At 40.3% G+C, this 15,313-nt stretch overlaps 1 protein-coding gene across 1 annotated transcript in view; it reads right to left on the bottom strand.

The window, feature by feature from the left end:
- atp6v1ba (ATPase, H+ transporting, lysosomal, V1 subunit B, member a) overlaps nt 1-13,316 on the bottom strand; it is a 41,004-nt gene extending 27,688 nt beyond the window's left edge. The window contains exons 1-3 of the mRNA XM_083988004.1: nt 13,109-13,316; nt 974-1,029; nt 670-768 (exon numbers count right to left, since the gene is read on the bottom strand). Of these exons, the coding sequence (XP_083844130.1) occupies nt 670-768; nt 974-1,029; nt 13,109-13,217 (264 nt within the window). The 5' untranslated portion in view covers nt 13,218-13,316. The remainder of the gene's footprint in view (nt 1-669; nt 769-973; nt 1,030-13,108) is intronic.
- Between the last annotated feature and the right edge of the window lie 1,997 nt (nt 13,317-15,313).

The raw sequence follows: 15,313 nt of genomic DNA, 5'->3' as shown, positions 1-15,313 counted from the left end.
GCTAGAACCATGTTGCTCCCACTCCCACCTGACCGGTATCACTCTGACACTGTGTACGCACATGACACATGAGGTATAAGGAGGTTTACACTACAACCACCTCTACTGTCATTTTGGCAGGACTGATGATTCTACCAGCTGACCATTTATCCATCTGCTTTGTTGAGAATGCTGCCAATTTACACATTACATGCAACTATACAGATGAATACGTTTGTAGGCAGGCTAGTGTTAGCCTGCCTACAAACGTATGCACTTCCAGTGTTTGAGCCAAGCTAATCAGCGGTGCGCTAAAATGAAATCAGCTTCTGACTACTGATTTCAGCTCGGGTAGGAGGCAGGCTAACACTACCTATGCACTTCCAGCGTTTGAGCTAAGCTAATTAGCGGTGCGCCAGCTCTGCCCGTATCTCCCTTGTTACTGCACGCACAGTGGAAAGGATGGTGTCTATCTGCTGGTCATGGACTCGGGAGTGAGACAAGACACGAAAAAAAAAATGTTGGCGTATCCCTTTAAAACTTATGTTCTTGTGTTTTTCTGCTCTTTAAAGCTTGACACAGTGGCTTTTACCAAATGCTCCTACTGGGGTGAAGTGAATTTATTACAGAATTTTGTCAGTAAGAAAAGAAAAAGAAAAGAAGAGGTGCAACCAACAGTCAGCTTCTCACCTGGACGACTGCCTTGCTTCCGATCACCTCCAGCACCTGGCCGCTCCTCTTGGTGCCGTCCGGCAGGGTCAGGTGAACAATCTCGGCGTATCTGGGGAACTAACGGAAGGAGATTCAACAGCTTCACCAGTGCTGCTCAAAGATTACACTCACACTACCTGTACGTATGAATGGACATTTAATAAGGCTTCTGAAAACACACTTTCTGGATGGCGGTGTTGCCAATCCCTCCTTGATAAATAGCTCCAGGAGTAGTTATTCAATAGCTCATTGATGGATACACACAGCTCAATAAAAACCTTACCTTCACATTATCCAGGATCACCAGAGGCCCGTTCACACCCGACACAGTGGAGTAAGCTGAAAGAGAGGAGATTTGCATCATTCATTCAATTCCTATATGCAAGAGCCTGCAGGACTTACAAAATCCAGCATTGATGACTATATTCCCAATTCCCTTATGCAGCTGAAAGGCACCAAAGGGAATGAATAGGCGTCCTCAGAGCCGATACAGTTAATAATCACAAGCTGACCTTTCATGGTGAGATGTAAACAGCTTTCATGCACTTCCAGGCCCAAATGTCAAAGGCAGGCAAATGTCAGGAAAAAATGCATGAAATTCACTTGGCCATGAAGGGCGAGTACAATTACACAGGTGCATGGTTAGCACTGAGCCTCACAATGACAGACTGTTAAATGAAGGGTCATCACCGAGGAAGGTTAGTGGAAACAGCCTGTGGCCTTCCTCCCTATTAAAGAATAATGACAGTGGTAAGATGTATTGAATTGTGTAAATGTGCCGAAGCTCAATGAAAACTTCACATCGAGTATATCAGCACCGACGTCCCACAATGACAATTTCCCGGGATTTCGGCTGCTGCCTACTATAATCACTCCTAAGAAACAATTATTCTCCACACATACACACTACAGCAGTCCAAAAGATGCCATCATTTTTAAACTGAAAAGGTTTGCCTGTTTTCACGTCATTCATCAGAATACCATTAGAATCATATTGTGTATTCATCATAAGGGAACATTAGAGCTCTATGTCACCTTAACAACCTTGTAAAACTATCAACTACTGCTCTAAACAGTGGGTATCCCTCCATCCAAACAACATTACACATTGTTATACTTTATTACTGATGCTCTTCTATTGACTGTCCACTCACTGTGCTGCTGCAATACTGCAAATGTCCCCATATCTGTTCTTTTCTTATCTTATTGGTCAATAACCGTAAGAGGCGTGTGCTTTTCTATTTTTTTTAGGAGAGGGGTTGAGTGGAGGAAATGTTTTAGAAAAAAAAAATCTATCATTAATTTATCTGTGACAACAACAATCCCCAAGATGATTCTGAAAATCATTTTAAAGCGTTATCCCCCCCCCAAACTCACTTGGGGGTGTTCTTAAAGATGGAGAACAAATCTTAGACTTGAATGTTGAATAGATATAAAAAAAAAAAAAAGATTCCCACAAAATAAATAAATAGATATAATTAAAAGCAATAAAATAGCAGTTTACAGTTTGTTCAGCTTGTTGCAGCAGCCCTGACGGACTAATGAGCTGGCCGCTAGCTTCTGCCATCTTGGCTGTCTGCCTGCAGTACAATTATGGTATGCTGGACTGGATTCTGCAGGAACAATGTTTCAATGAGTCAAAGGTCACTGCATTGACCAACGAGGATGTGCAGCCTAAAGCTCCAAAGCCGTTTCCTGTGTTCAGAGATTGTGCTCAGATACTAACGTTACCAGGCTCTCCGTTAGACAAAACAGGTAATATGTTAAAATTATCTTAAAATTCGTCAATTACAAAAGTGGAATTTATGACTCCTAATAATCAATACACCTCTTTTTTTTTATATTTAAAAACAGCAGTTACAACCAACACATTCCTCCAGAATATAAGTTTAGCTCACAGGCTGTACAGATTCTTTATAAAATGAAAGCACCGGATCACCTGGTCAAACCTGTTCCTTTATTTGAATGGAGAAATAGTCTTTAGTTGAGTTTGCAGGGACCCCCTCCCCCCTCCTCCTCCTCCTCACCCCTCTGCACATCTGCAGACTTGGAGGATAAATGCAAAGACATGGGACTGGGAGCTGGAGGTGGCAGCATTGTTTCCCCCTGGCTTTTCTATCATGGTCTGGCGTTCCTCTTTATCTGTGAACTGTCAATCACGGGGCTGATATCAAAGGCGCAAGAAAATTAGAACAGACTGGTATGAACATAAAGCACTAAAGCTTAGCAGGGTGCATCCACTATGCCACTAATTAGGCAGAGGCCAACAAAATAACCTGTCATTGCGCTACAATATTGCAGCCATTTCCCACACACACCTGCATTTCGCCCTCTTTTAGCCAGACAAGTGTGTGTGTATGTGTGTGAGAAGAGAGTAGAGAAAATGGTCTAGATCCATTCTACCGTAAAAAATGCAGATCTGTGCAGCCAAAAACATAATAGTCAGTGGGTCTGTACCGGATCCTAATGTAATGTGTAGCATCAGTCCACTTGTCCTGTACAACAGGACAACACAGACGTCTTCTTACTTTGAATTCAGGCTGCTCTTCACACCTAAACACACCATTTATAAAGAAAAAAAACATGCTTTTATTGAAATTTCACCAAATTTTCTGATCATTACGTTTTTTTTCCCCCCTATAAATGGCGGATTGTCCATGTTAGCCATGTTTATAAAAAAGACTTAATAGCTACACTTAGCCAACAAATTGCCCACAGATCTCAAGAGATACATATAGCTATTTCCTGAATAGTGATAATAATGATGCAGGAAAAATTGGATGGCATAATTATACAGGAAGCTCTCAGAAATCCATAAGTCTATGTTGGTCATCGCAGCTGGGGAAGGTGCATGTGATGTGAAAACATTTGAAGTTTTTCCAACTTCCTTCTCTCACTATGACCACCGAGTTACGGTTGACCAACACAGAAAGACACAAAATATAAAAGATCATTATTAGTTTAATAACCAATAAATAACTTTGTAATGTCACTATTGGCTTATGTTTCCATCCACACGTTTTTATGCGCATAAGTAATATCAAACTAAAAATGCTTTTATGCAAACAGTAAAATTATTTTTAATGTCATGAATACCAACATATATCAAATCAATAAAAGGCTTGTGCGGTTAAATGCTGATGGAAGCAGTTCTTTGCGGGATAAGTATGATTGTGATCACGTTTGTCAACTATGATACGTGTTTCCGTCTTGACATGACGAAGTAAAGAAAGATACAGGTGGACAAACAGACAGATAGGCTTTCTGTCAAGTGTCTTTCAGGCGATGAATCCAGTGGCTCGTTACACTTAACTTGTGCGCATTCAGTTTTGCGAGTCAGTGCAAAGATTCATGGAAACACCTTAAAATGCGAGGAATACATTCTATTGACCAATTTGTTCGCAACACAGCGTGTGACGTTATTATACACTGATTTTTATTGGATTTAAAGTTCTTAGAAAAGTTTCACCGGCTTTATTCACATTAATATTTTTTGTGTTCTTGAGATATTTCAATCATCAATTGGATGGAAACACAGCTGTAGAATCTACTGTCCCTCGTGGCTGCAGCTGTCAGGTGGGATCTACAAGATTAGCTACTCCTGAAGATCTTGAACATGTGTGTAATCTGTTTGAATTTACATGAAACTTAAATCTGACTCATCATTTATGAATTAGCCTTGGAGTTGGAATTTAAACGTTTCTATTAAGTTTGCAGTAAAAATGGAGAAACCTAAACCAGGGATATCAATCACCATAAAACCACTCACCTGTGGTCAACAATCTGGTGTCACCAACCAAAACAACACGTCAGCCATGTGGAACAAGACTGAGAACATGTACGAAATCTGCAAACAGATCAGTGGGCTGGGTTTTAAAAATGTAAACGATTTTCCAATTCATATTGATCTTCATTTGAAAGATCTGATATTGATTTATGAAATCCTTTGATTGATCTTTTAATGTAATCCACTTCCTGTTTGTAAGTCTCGTGAGATCTGCACGGTCATGTGAGACTAACCAGACGTGTGATAACGCTGCTGTTTACATTTTGTTATGTCTGCTGAAATCATTGCAGTACTTGAATTGCAAAAATATTTACATTAAAATTGACCCAAATGCAGAGACTTCCATCTTTGTACAATTTGCAGCATCAGTTCTGTGAAAATCATTATGTTATTATTACATCCCACGTCCACTAAAGGGCATTCCAACCAAATCTGTAATGTAACATTTGCATGGGAAATCAAAATATCATAAGTAGTGGTGCAACAGATCGATCGATAAATAAAAAAATTAAAAAAAGAAGAAGAATGTGTGCGTGTAGCGTGGGAACGTAGTTGCACCGCTCCAGCCGAATAAACGGGCAATTAAAAAAAACTCACCTCGTAAATGTAAAAGCTGCAGCTCTACGTTGCGCACAACAACAATAAAATTGTTTGTTTTATCAACATTTTTACTACTTTGAACGTCGCGACGCATGACGTTAATTTGCGTCGTTGCGGAAGGCAAATGTTCAAACGTCAGTTTCCACCTTCGAATGTTCTCATTTTTTAAATAATTTGAATTCTGTTCGAATAACGAAGTTTGTTCTGACAGCCCTACTCTATCGATTAAAACCTTATGAATCAGAATGGAATTGGTTCAGTTAATCAGTAGCCCTACCCTGCCCTAAACACATCTGTCAGAAATATCATTGTTTTTTCACTATTTAATTTTGCCCTAACATCTACCTGAAGAGTTTGGAGATAAATGCAGCATAACTTCTGGATAGTGTAAAGTGTTTGATTCCTTAAATACATATTTTCTTAATCAAACATTTAGTGGCACTAAGTTGTAAGTGTATAGTTTCTGAATGAGTACTTCCAATGGCGTTAAAGGCCTAACACCTATGGCAGCCCATCATTATATGAATGAAAACAAAACAGGACACTTACATAGAACAGTGATGATTTAAAAAAAAAATGGTTTGCTCTCTCATTTCACTAGATACAATTGCTCAATGGCCTATATGTTCATGAGGTGTGAAGTAGCAACATTTCCCATTAGGTTTGGAAAACTTTCTCCACCCCTCTTTTGCTACTTCAGTTCAAGTGCAGCAGTCCCCTGGCTTGGCATGCAACGGCAGTGTGGGTCACCCTGCAGCCTGTTCAGCTGCCAGAGCTCTTTGTGTACAAAGATGTTAATTGGTCCTAATCCGCCACTAGAAGCTGTTTTGGTAGCCTGACCTCGCACCCTGAAGGACACCTTGGTGTGAAATACTAAAGAGCCTATTCAAGTGCCAGAGAAAAGAGGCACAGAGCATTCCAACACAATTCAATTTCCCAACTGAAAGGCAGGGGGGGGGTGGCTCGAGGGGAGCGGGAGGAGGAGGAGGAGGAGTGGGGGTGGGGGGTGGGGTTGGGTGTTGGGAGCTGGGATGGAGATGAGGGTGCATCATCATTCTGACAATAAATGAACGCTACAAAGCAGTGGCTGCTGTGATGTGCAGCCTCACAATCACGCCTCAGCCTCTACTTCAAGGGATTCCCACAGCCCCACTGGACGAGGGAATGCTAATTGCCTCAAGCCTACAAGTAGTCCGCCCCCCCCCCGCGCCCCACCCCACCCTCGCCGCCGCCCCAACTTACACTGCATACACAACCCATAAACCGAGCATGATTAAATTACTCACAATCTTCCATTGACATTAATGGCAGAAGGTATACCTGACAAAAATAACAGTTTCAGATTCAGCAAACAAACTTGTGAGGTGTCGCAAAACTTGTGGGTCAACTCTCAGAAAAATAATTATGACTAACTACACTATACAAATTGGGATTGTTAATCTGTTACCTCTACATCTACCAGGTCTTAGATCAATGGCTGTGATCAAAGATCAGCAAACAGGCAGATGTAGAAGATCAATACCTAAAGAGAAGGACTGGCCATACACACCATATTATTATTATTGGTCTAAATCAATCATAATGTATTAGGGTCTAAATGTGTTTACAGGTACAGAAGATGTGGTGAAAGTTAAAGGGACAACAAGGAGTTTCTATTTGGTTATAAAAAAGTCTCACGTTAATGTGGATCAATCTACGCTACCCACACTTGTTAATGGCTCCATATATCGTTTTGTCTCTATCGTTATTTTGTAATTTTAATTAATGGTGGAAATGCTGGGTGAGCCGACCAGCGTTTCCTTACTTTCGGTTTCGCTGCCCAGTGAGTCATGAGAATAACACCACTGAATCGCCGTTTATGGTCGGAACTACGACGGTATCTGATCGTCTTCGAACCTCCGACTTTCATTGTTGAAGAATGAAAACATTCTTGGCAAGACGTCCATCTTGCGCCGGTCCAAGAATTTCACCGTGCGCGCGGAGGCTCATGGTAAATGTAGTATGAGAGAACACTTCGCTTTCCAAAACTCCTCGTTGTCCCTTTAACAGATGTTATGGGTTTCCTGCAGGGGCGGGGCAAAACAGTTCTATCTGCCCCCATGGGATTTACAATAAGCCTTTCCAATTGGGGTTAGTTTGTAGTAGGTGGATCAAATTTGGAAGGCATACGTGTAACGCCCAGATGTATAAAAGACTTCATTCTACATCATTCATGCCTAAAGCTAAAGGGAGGTTGGCCAGACTGATTTTAATTTGCAAACGCTGCTCTTTTACAGACGTACTGTAGTTTAACATCCTCCTCTTACAGATTTGACCATATCTGCCTCAAACCCTTTTTCAAAACACTCACTCCAACACACATTGTCCTAATTGCCCTAAACTTCCTCTGTTCGACAAAAGTCCCACCCTGAACACAACTCTATGCTAATATTCAGTCTTAATCATAGCGTCGCCTTGTGGCAGTATGAAATGTCAAATTGTACTCTTTCCCCCCCCCCCCATTGATCCAGTAGAGAGATAACCAGATATACTTATGGTTCATTTACTGAGCGTAGATTTTGAACCCATATTTGGAATATGAAGGATACAAACAGGAATAATAAAAGCATAGTAAATGCTCAGCTATCAGCTTGCATCAGCAGCTATAGTAAAGGGCAGCAGTTTTCCTCTGTCTCTGATGCAGTGGATAAAATATTCAATACTATAACCAACAACAATAGCTTCCGCATACTGATAAATGAGGGAAAACTGTGCTGCATTAAAAAATTAAAAACTCATTAAAATCTACAATGAAACAAGCCAATAAAACACGGCTGTTCGCTGCTTCCCAGAGCCACTTGGTGTGTCAGAATATAAAAAAGGCTAAAGCGATGAGACACTGTCACGTTGCCGTTATGTTCCAACGTTGGGAGGAAGTTCGGCAGTGGAATGGGGAATTTCCTTTATTTGAAAATACACTTTACTTCTCCAAATGAGCCAACAGTTCTTAAGACAAAGAATGTCAGGAAATGAATGATGAGCGGTCAGCGAGAGAGAAGGAGTGCGACACTCACGAGGACGAGTTTCTGTTCGTGCAACAGACAGAAATGGTGTCAAATTCTTAGCCCACATTTTAATGTTCTTTCATGAAAAGAATGGCAGACGCCCACGGCACAGTCTTTTTTTCTACTGACAAAGTAGCTGCTTAAGCCTAATTAGAATGCGGATTATAGAACTGTTACAGAAATAACATTGATTTTATAGAAATTACTTTCATAGTGACAGATGAGACATTTGTTTACTGTGACTATATTATTACAATTAATTAAATCTGTACAAAGAAGTATAGTGCCTTGCTCCATGTCTTTTCAAAGCGCTAAATGACAGAATGCACTACTAAAACAAAGACGAGCCATTTCTTGGGCTAATAGCTTTTGTCACATTTGACATGAGAGAGACAAAGGCCCCTTAAAAGAAAAGACTTGGTCTGATGAGAAATGTCTTTATTTGTTTATTTTCCTGCTCTGTCTCTGAGTGGCTTTTCAATAGCTGCCTCTCTTAGAGCTTTGTCAAGTCAATAAGGTAGTGAAAAACCATCTCATTATCCTGATCTTATGGACTGCTTGACGCCTGCTAACTCTGTGATTTCCTACACTCCACATTGACATTTGAGTTGCTTCCACCTGACATGGACATGGCTGATTCTAAGCCCATTTTTCACATGTTGGTGTTAGCCTATATGATATATATATAAAAAACATCCTTCCTCTTATAAATCCAGATCCACTCATGACACGAGCTGTGTCCAGGGGTTGCACCCATCCAACACTGCACGTGAAGACCGACTGTGTCACAGCTTTCAATGCGTTTCCTGGGCAATGAAAGATTCAATGGCTGCATCTTCAGCAGCCCAACCTATCTCCAAATTCACTGTCTATGAGTTAGGCTATATGTTTAAAAGAGAGAATAAGGCAGACTGCAAATAAAACAGCAGCATAAGATAAACAAAAAGTCTTTGTTAGAAAGAAAAGAAGAAAAAAAAGAAAGCTCTGATTTGGCCTCTGAAAACTTTTTCCCTTCTCCTTGTTCTCTCTATAACAATGTTAGCAAACCACAAATTTCATTGTTGTTTATTCTAGGGTTCAGTGTTATCATTGACTGTTACTATGGTTACATGGCAATAGGCCTAGAGGTACAGTAGCTATATAATGTTTCTGAATGCTGGCAGAAAAAGAAAAAGAAACAAGCCTCTATCTAAAAGGAGGCTCATAACTTAACAGCTAAATCCACCAGCTTAATTTAAATGTTTAAAGGAATATTCAACATTTTGTCAAATTCGCCCATTGCCATAATCCCTGTAGTTCTAGGAGTAGGTTTGTTACCTTTAATTGTTGGTGCAAGCTGTTTTTAGATCGGCGGGGCAGAGACGCAAGCTGCTCAGCTAACGCTACGGAGGCTAATGGTATTTCTGGCTTTCTCTCATCAAACTCATCAAATACACAATCCAAGAACTGCAAAACACTCTGGTGGACAAGTTGTGACCTGCACATTCATCACGCTATGAGATAAGAACGGAACGTTACGAGACACAGTTGTTTTTGAGGCAAATGCGTAGCCGGAACTATCCTGACATGACTGCTGGGCGGAGTGATTTCAATAGCAAGTATTTGCTTCATGTGTCGTAATGTTACATAATATGTTATTATTTCATAGTGTGGTGAATGTGCAGGTCACAACTTGTCCACAGGAGTGTTTTGTAATTGTTGGATTGTGTATCTGATGAGTTTGATGGGGGAAAGCAAGATATACAATACGCCTCCGTAGTGTCAGCTGAGCAGCTCATGTCTCTGCCCTGCCAATCTAAAAACAGCTTGCACCGACAATTAAAGATAATCAACCTGCTCCTAAGACTACAGTGATTAGGCCAATTTACCAAAATGTTGAAATATCCCTTCTTCTTTTTTTTTTTTTAAATAAATTGATCTTTTCAAATTATTTGCAGTCCAATAATATTTGGCCTCCATATTGTTATTAGGTTGGATGTTGGCCGCCAAAGATCTGAGACTTTCAAGTGGAAAAGGTTTGGAAGCCAAGAAATACCTGCGCTGCTTCATGTTAACCGAGTATGAACACTGACTCAAATCTTTTCTATCGCCAACAAAAGCCTGATGTGAGCAGGTTTTAGTGGGTTTTTGAGCAAAGGTAAATGAGGCTCCACTGATGTCACCTGTATTGAGGAGCTCACAGTGAGTTGTAAGAGTCAGAGTGAATCATACCAACAACATCAAACAGGAGATTCACTCTCAAGTTAACTAAAATGTTCTTATTATTATCAGAGAACCACTGAAATCACCACCTGTAGGTCACTCACAGACTTACTGCATTGAAAACCCATCAACTTCACTTAAGGCCTGTCCTATATAAAAGCATAAAGGGAACATTAATGTAAAACCTCCTCCTCTAAGACTTCAACACACTGAAAATGCTGTAAACTGTAACAGAGGAGCACGTAAAAAGTTTCCTTACACTTCCTTGGGATTATCATTGGGCTCTGATTCGCTACCTTATCACCAGGATGGACTGCTGATGTTTGGTAATGTGTTTGATGAGAGAAAAAAAGCAGAGCCATTCTGCTACAATAAAATTAGGAAATTTCACATGTAGGGTGGTTAGATGTTTTTAGGAGAAGGGTCTTAACACGTGTTGCATGCTCTCTACTTAGCTCTCAGATGGCCCAAGCTCCATTAAGTCATTCCCTTCCAGTTTGCTAAAAGGCTTTTAGTCCATGTTTGCCTCTCTGACACTTGCACAAAGGAAAAGGCATCCCCTCCTGGCTTCATGGTTTCAACACGGTTCAACTGCATAATCAAAGTCACTGCAAAGGCTCAACATCAGGCTCAGGGGAGCAAAGTGCCAAACAACACCAGAGTGTCCCCGTGTTGATTCGAACCAGTGATCAAAACAATACATCCACCACATGAACACATCTATTCACTGTGGTCGCCGTGATAGATCAGACTAGATAAATCACGCCTTTGTTTTATTTGAGTGGGAAAACAATGAACAGTTATTTGCACCTTGTCTTTACAGAATACTGTGAAACCATTGCCAAAGCAGCACCCTTATCAAAAAACTCTAAAAATCATCACACCCCACAGCATTCAATGAACTAATCAAAACGTGTGCGAAGTTCGATCGAACCCCAGCTGTGCTTTAAAGCAGTGATGGCGGTTCAGTTTACATACAATGGTTGTTGTCAGCCAAGATAAAACACTCACTGAGTCTGAGTACCATCCCACTTTGATAACCCATACTCATCAGGCCGGTGGTGATCAACTTGAACCAGCATTCAATTCATTACTACTGTAATGCTTGCTTAAAACCATGAGAGCTAATGAATAACCCTCAATTTTATTTGGGGGTAAAGCTGAACACTGGGTTTTTCCAATTCTAATTAATTCAAGTAAGAAAAAGAAATAAGAAAGATTTCTAAACCACTGTTGTGGTGAGTTTTGTACTGTTGGTGTGTCAAGACAAGGCAATCTAATTGACCTCTCATGAAACTGTGATGACCCTTTACTTAATTTATATAATGGACCAAACAAATAGAACAGAGCATAATAATGAGCATATTTACAAATAAACAAAAAGCATGATTAATAATCATTAATCAGTTGAAATTATCACCATCCACTCAGTTCGTTAGGGGATTATCTAATAAGTAGGCAACAATGTATACATTTTTTCAGCTTGACACTACATAAAGCTAAATTAATTCACTGTTACAATAGTTGCTAGACCAGTAATACACATTCAAATGTTAATTTTTAAGTTTTATGGGGAAAAATATCACTGAATGACTGATCTCTGTCCTTCATATCACAGAGACCTAGGAAACCTAGAGGCGACTTGTCATTTTACAGCATCATCCAAACAGCAGTCAGCGTCTCGTGTGCACTACTCATGTGACCAGTCACATGAGCGATCATCCATCTGTCACCAGGGTTCTCCAACTTGCTGAGGCTAACAAATGTTACAACTGACCACTTATTGCAGTGCACACACCCAGTAGCGTTAAGATTAGATGTTTCAATCGCAACTCGAACGCCAAAAAATTAAACATGCAAGATGTGTCATTCATTCGTGAGGCTACCGTCAGCATCAGTTAGCTGTTAGCTGCTGTGCTGACCAAACCAATCCGCTGGTGTCATTTACTCGTCTGACTAAATGAATGCATACACATGCAACAGTGACAGTGGTGTATTTGTTCCGACATGAAATTGATATACGAGTCATATTAATCTTAGTCTTAGTAAAACCTCTTAATACAAGTCAAGCTATACGTGGCTAAAACGGCTAGCAACGACGTCCGACTTGCCACAGTTAGCTACAGCTAGTTAGCATGATAGCTTTGCTGGTTAGCTGTTTGACAGGGCGTGTTTTATTAAAGATAGTTAAAAAACAAACACACATACACACACGACATGCAGAGCAATGGGGAATCTCAGTTATATGATGACTTAATACCACTAATTCCCATTTCATTTGTAGCATCGTGACTTGCAAGCTAGCTTGCAGTTTACAGTCCCTGCATGATGCGTTCAATTTTCATGGGAATAACGATCATTCTAAAGAATAATCATGACGTAGGATTTGTATTTTCTATGTCTACATGTCCCATCGTCACCCACATCTCAAAATAATGTGTAATTTCCTTGCACTGGAGTTAAGGTATTGCTGGAGGATATATATTCATGACAGGACGCTGTTGAAGAGAAACGTATCCAACAGGAGTATCCTCCTGGACAGTGAATCTTAAAAGACAGCCTTTCTGTTTTTGGATCTTTGTTAAAGAGCCAACTGGGCATTTTATTACTTAGAGGTGACAGGATTTACACAATACTTGTTCTTTAAAACGAAAACCAACCAAATATGTAAAACAGCTACTCGAATACCCCACCGCTCTCATGTCATTGAACGCAGCACAACAACCTTGTTAGCCGCTAGCTACAGCAGCTAGCCTACATCCAGCAGCTTTCTAGTGTTACATACTTAGCCTGGGTTGAGAGATGTAATTTCTTGTCACAGCCTGGGTGTGTGTCCTCGCAGCAGCTGCCAAGCCGTTGATGTCCATCGCCCTGTTTTGCACCAATGTTGCCATCGTCGAGAAATGAAGGAAAACCTGAGTTACACTGGTCGAGGTGCTTTGCTAACTGCCGCAGAATAACACAGATGACAGCAGACTGAGCGACGGTCATATGACTCTGAGGAACCGGATGTTTCATGACGAGATTATCACCCTGAGCGGGTCGCTGTAAATTTGTGAATAAATCGAGGTTTAGAAGGTTATTTGATATTATTAAAAATCATAACAGGCTGAGAAAACAAAAGATAAGATAGGTAAAAGAAGACAAACGCTCACATTTAGATTATTAGCCTAATATAGAAAGCTGTAAACTGGTTTTCATGATAGAAAGTCAGGACATTTTCCTGTGGAATGTAAAGCAGGTTTGGGGGTTCTACAGTATGAAGGGAATATGTGGGGAAATATAACGTTGTTATTGTGTTGCGGACTGTAGGCTACTGCCTTCAGATGAGATAAGCTTTTTTCACACCACACATTTTGACATGGTTGTGCCACCCAAATCCTAACCTCAGTCAATAATGGCACCATTCCAGTCATATGCCCCTGTACACTACTAAACTGAAGTAGCTAAACCAATGGTCATCTTTATCATTCATACCATGAAAAAAAACTACTGACAACTACAAATGTAGCCTACACCACTTTTCCATCATCTATGGAAGACATGAAGTAGCCACGTTGGTCTGACAATGGACAGAATAAAAACAAAAATAAGACTGCTAAATAAGCATAAAGTCAGGTAGAAGTGAGTTATAGGCTACATTCTTAGCATTATCTCAATCTTTTAACCATGTAACCTATTACTGTCACAGCCATTATATTACTGCAAAGTAACCAGTGTCATCTCTCACAGTGTTAGGCCCTTGGGTCTAATTTCACCCCTAGATAAATAATATAATATAAATATATTGTATTGTTGTAGATATAACTCTCTCTCTCTCTCTCTCTCTGTGTGTGTGTGTGTGTGTGTGTGTGTGTGTGTGTGTGTGTGTGTGTGTGTGTGTGTGTGTGTGAGAGAGAGCGTGATTAGATAGATAGATAGATAGATAGATAGATAGATAGATAGATAGATTGATTGATTGATTGATTGATTGATTGATTGATTGATTGATTGATTGATTGATTGATTGATTGATTGGTTTTAATGACTGCCATGTCATTCCACACATTTCCACTTTGAGAGGGGCTGAGCAGGGGACTTTGCAGGATGTATTGTAAATGATCAGTGAGAATAATGCTCCTATTCAGAAGACAGGCAGCCAAATGCTGATGATGAACACTGTCACAACAGGTGCACAGAGCAAATGTGCTTATTAGCTTATTCAAAATGGGGCTCACCAGAATTCTTTCTAAAATAAGAGAAAAATAAATCTATGAATAAATATGGAAAATAAGAAATCAAGGCCCAGCTCCCTTTGCAGAAGAGATAAACCAACCAACTCAAACTTACAGCAATGATGAGATTATTCATACCAAAATTTAGAATGTGACTGTTTAGTGATTAGTAGCTTGATGAACTGATACTACAGTACGTGCTCTCCCTTTGTCTCTCTCTCTCTCTTTCTTCCTTTCTTTCTCTCACACACACACACACACACACACACACACACACACACACACATTGACCAACATAGTGTCCTGGTGAGCGAATTGTTGAGTGACAGGTAAAATGAAATGATTGCACACATTTTTCCCTTAAAAAAAACTCTTGCTTTGCTGTTTTCTCATTTTTGAGGCTCTGATCCATTCTCATTTGACGCAGCATGTTCCGCACAATAGCTTGTAAGCGAGTGTTTGAAGATGATTTTGAACCGTGCCCTCTGAACAACCAGCGCACTGGCAGCCACACATCACGTACAGACATGCACAGCTCTCTGATGGTAAAAAAAAAAAAGCACTACAGATTGAAGTGGTAAGCACTGCCATGGTGAGGCTGATGGCCGCCCCTGGAGAGCTCATCCAAACGTTTCAGGCTGCATGCAAAAAATAGCAAATTAATGCAAGTGAAGGGCTTCTTCCTACAGGAGCAGTGCCCTCATTTTACCAAAACCTGTTTTTTCCCCTGAGTCTTTTATGATGAGTTCAAAGGGATGTGACTTCCCCCCAACTCC

The sequence above is a fragment of the Trachurus trachurus genome (assembly GCF_905171665.1).
Source record: "Trachurus trachurus genome assembly, chromosome: 15".
Taxonomy (NCBI): domain Eukaryota; kingdom Metazoa; phylum Chordata; class Actinopteri; order Carangiformes; family Carangidae; genus Trachurus; species Trachurus trachurus.
This window is presented reverse-complemented; position numbering and strand designations above follow the sequence as displayed.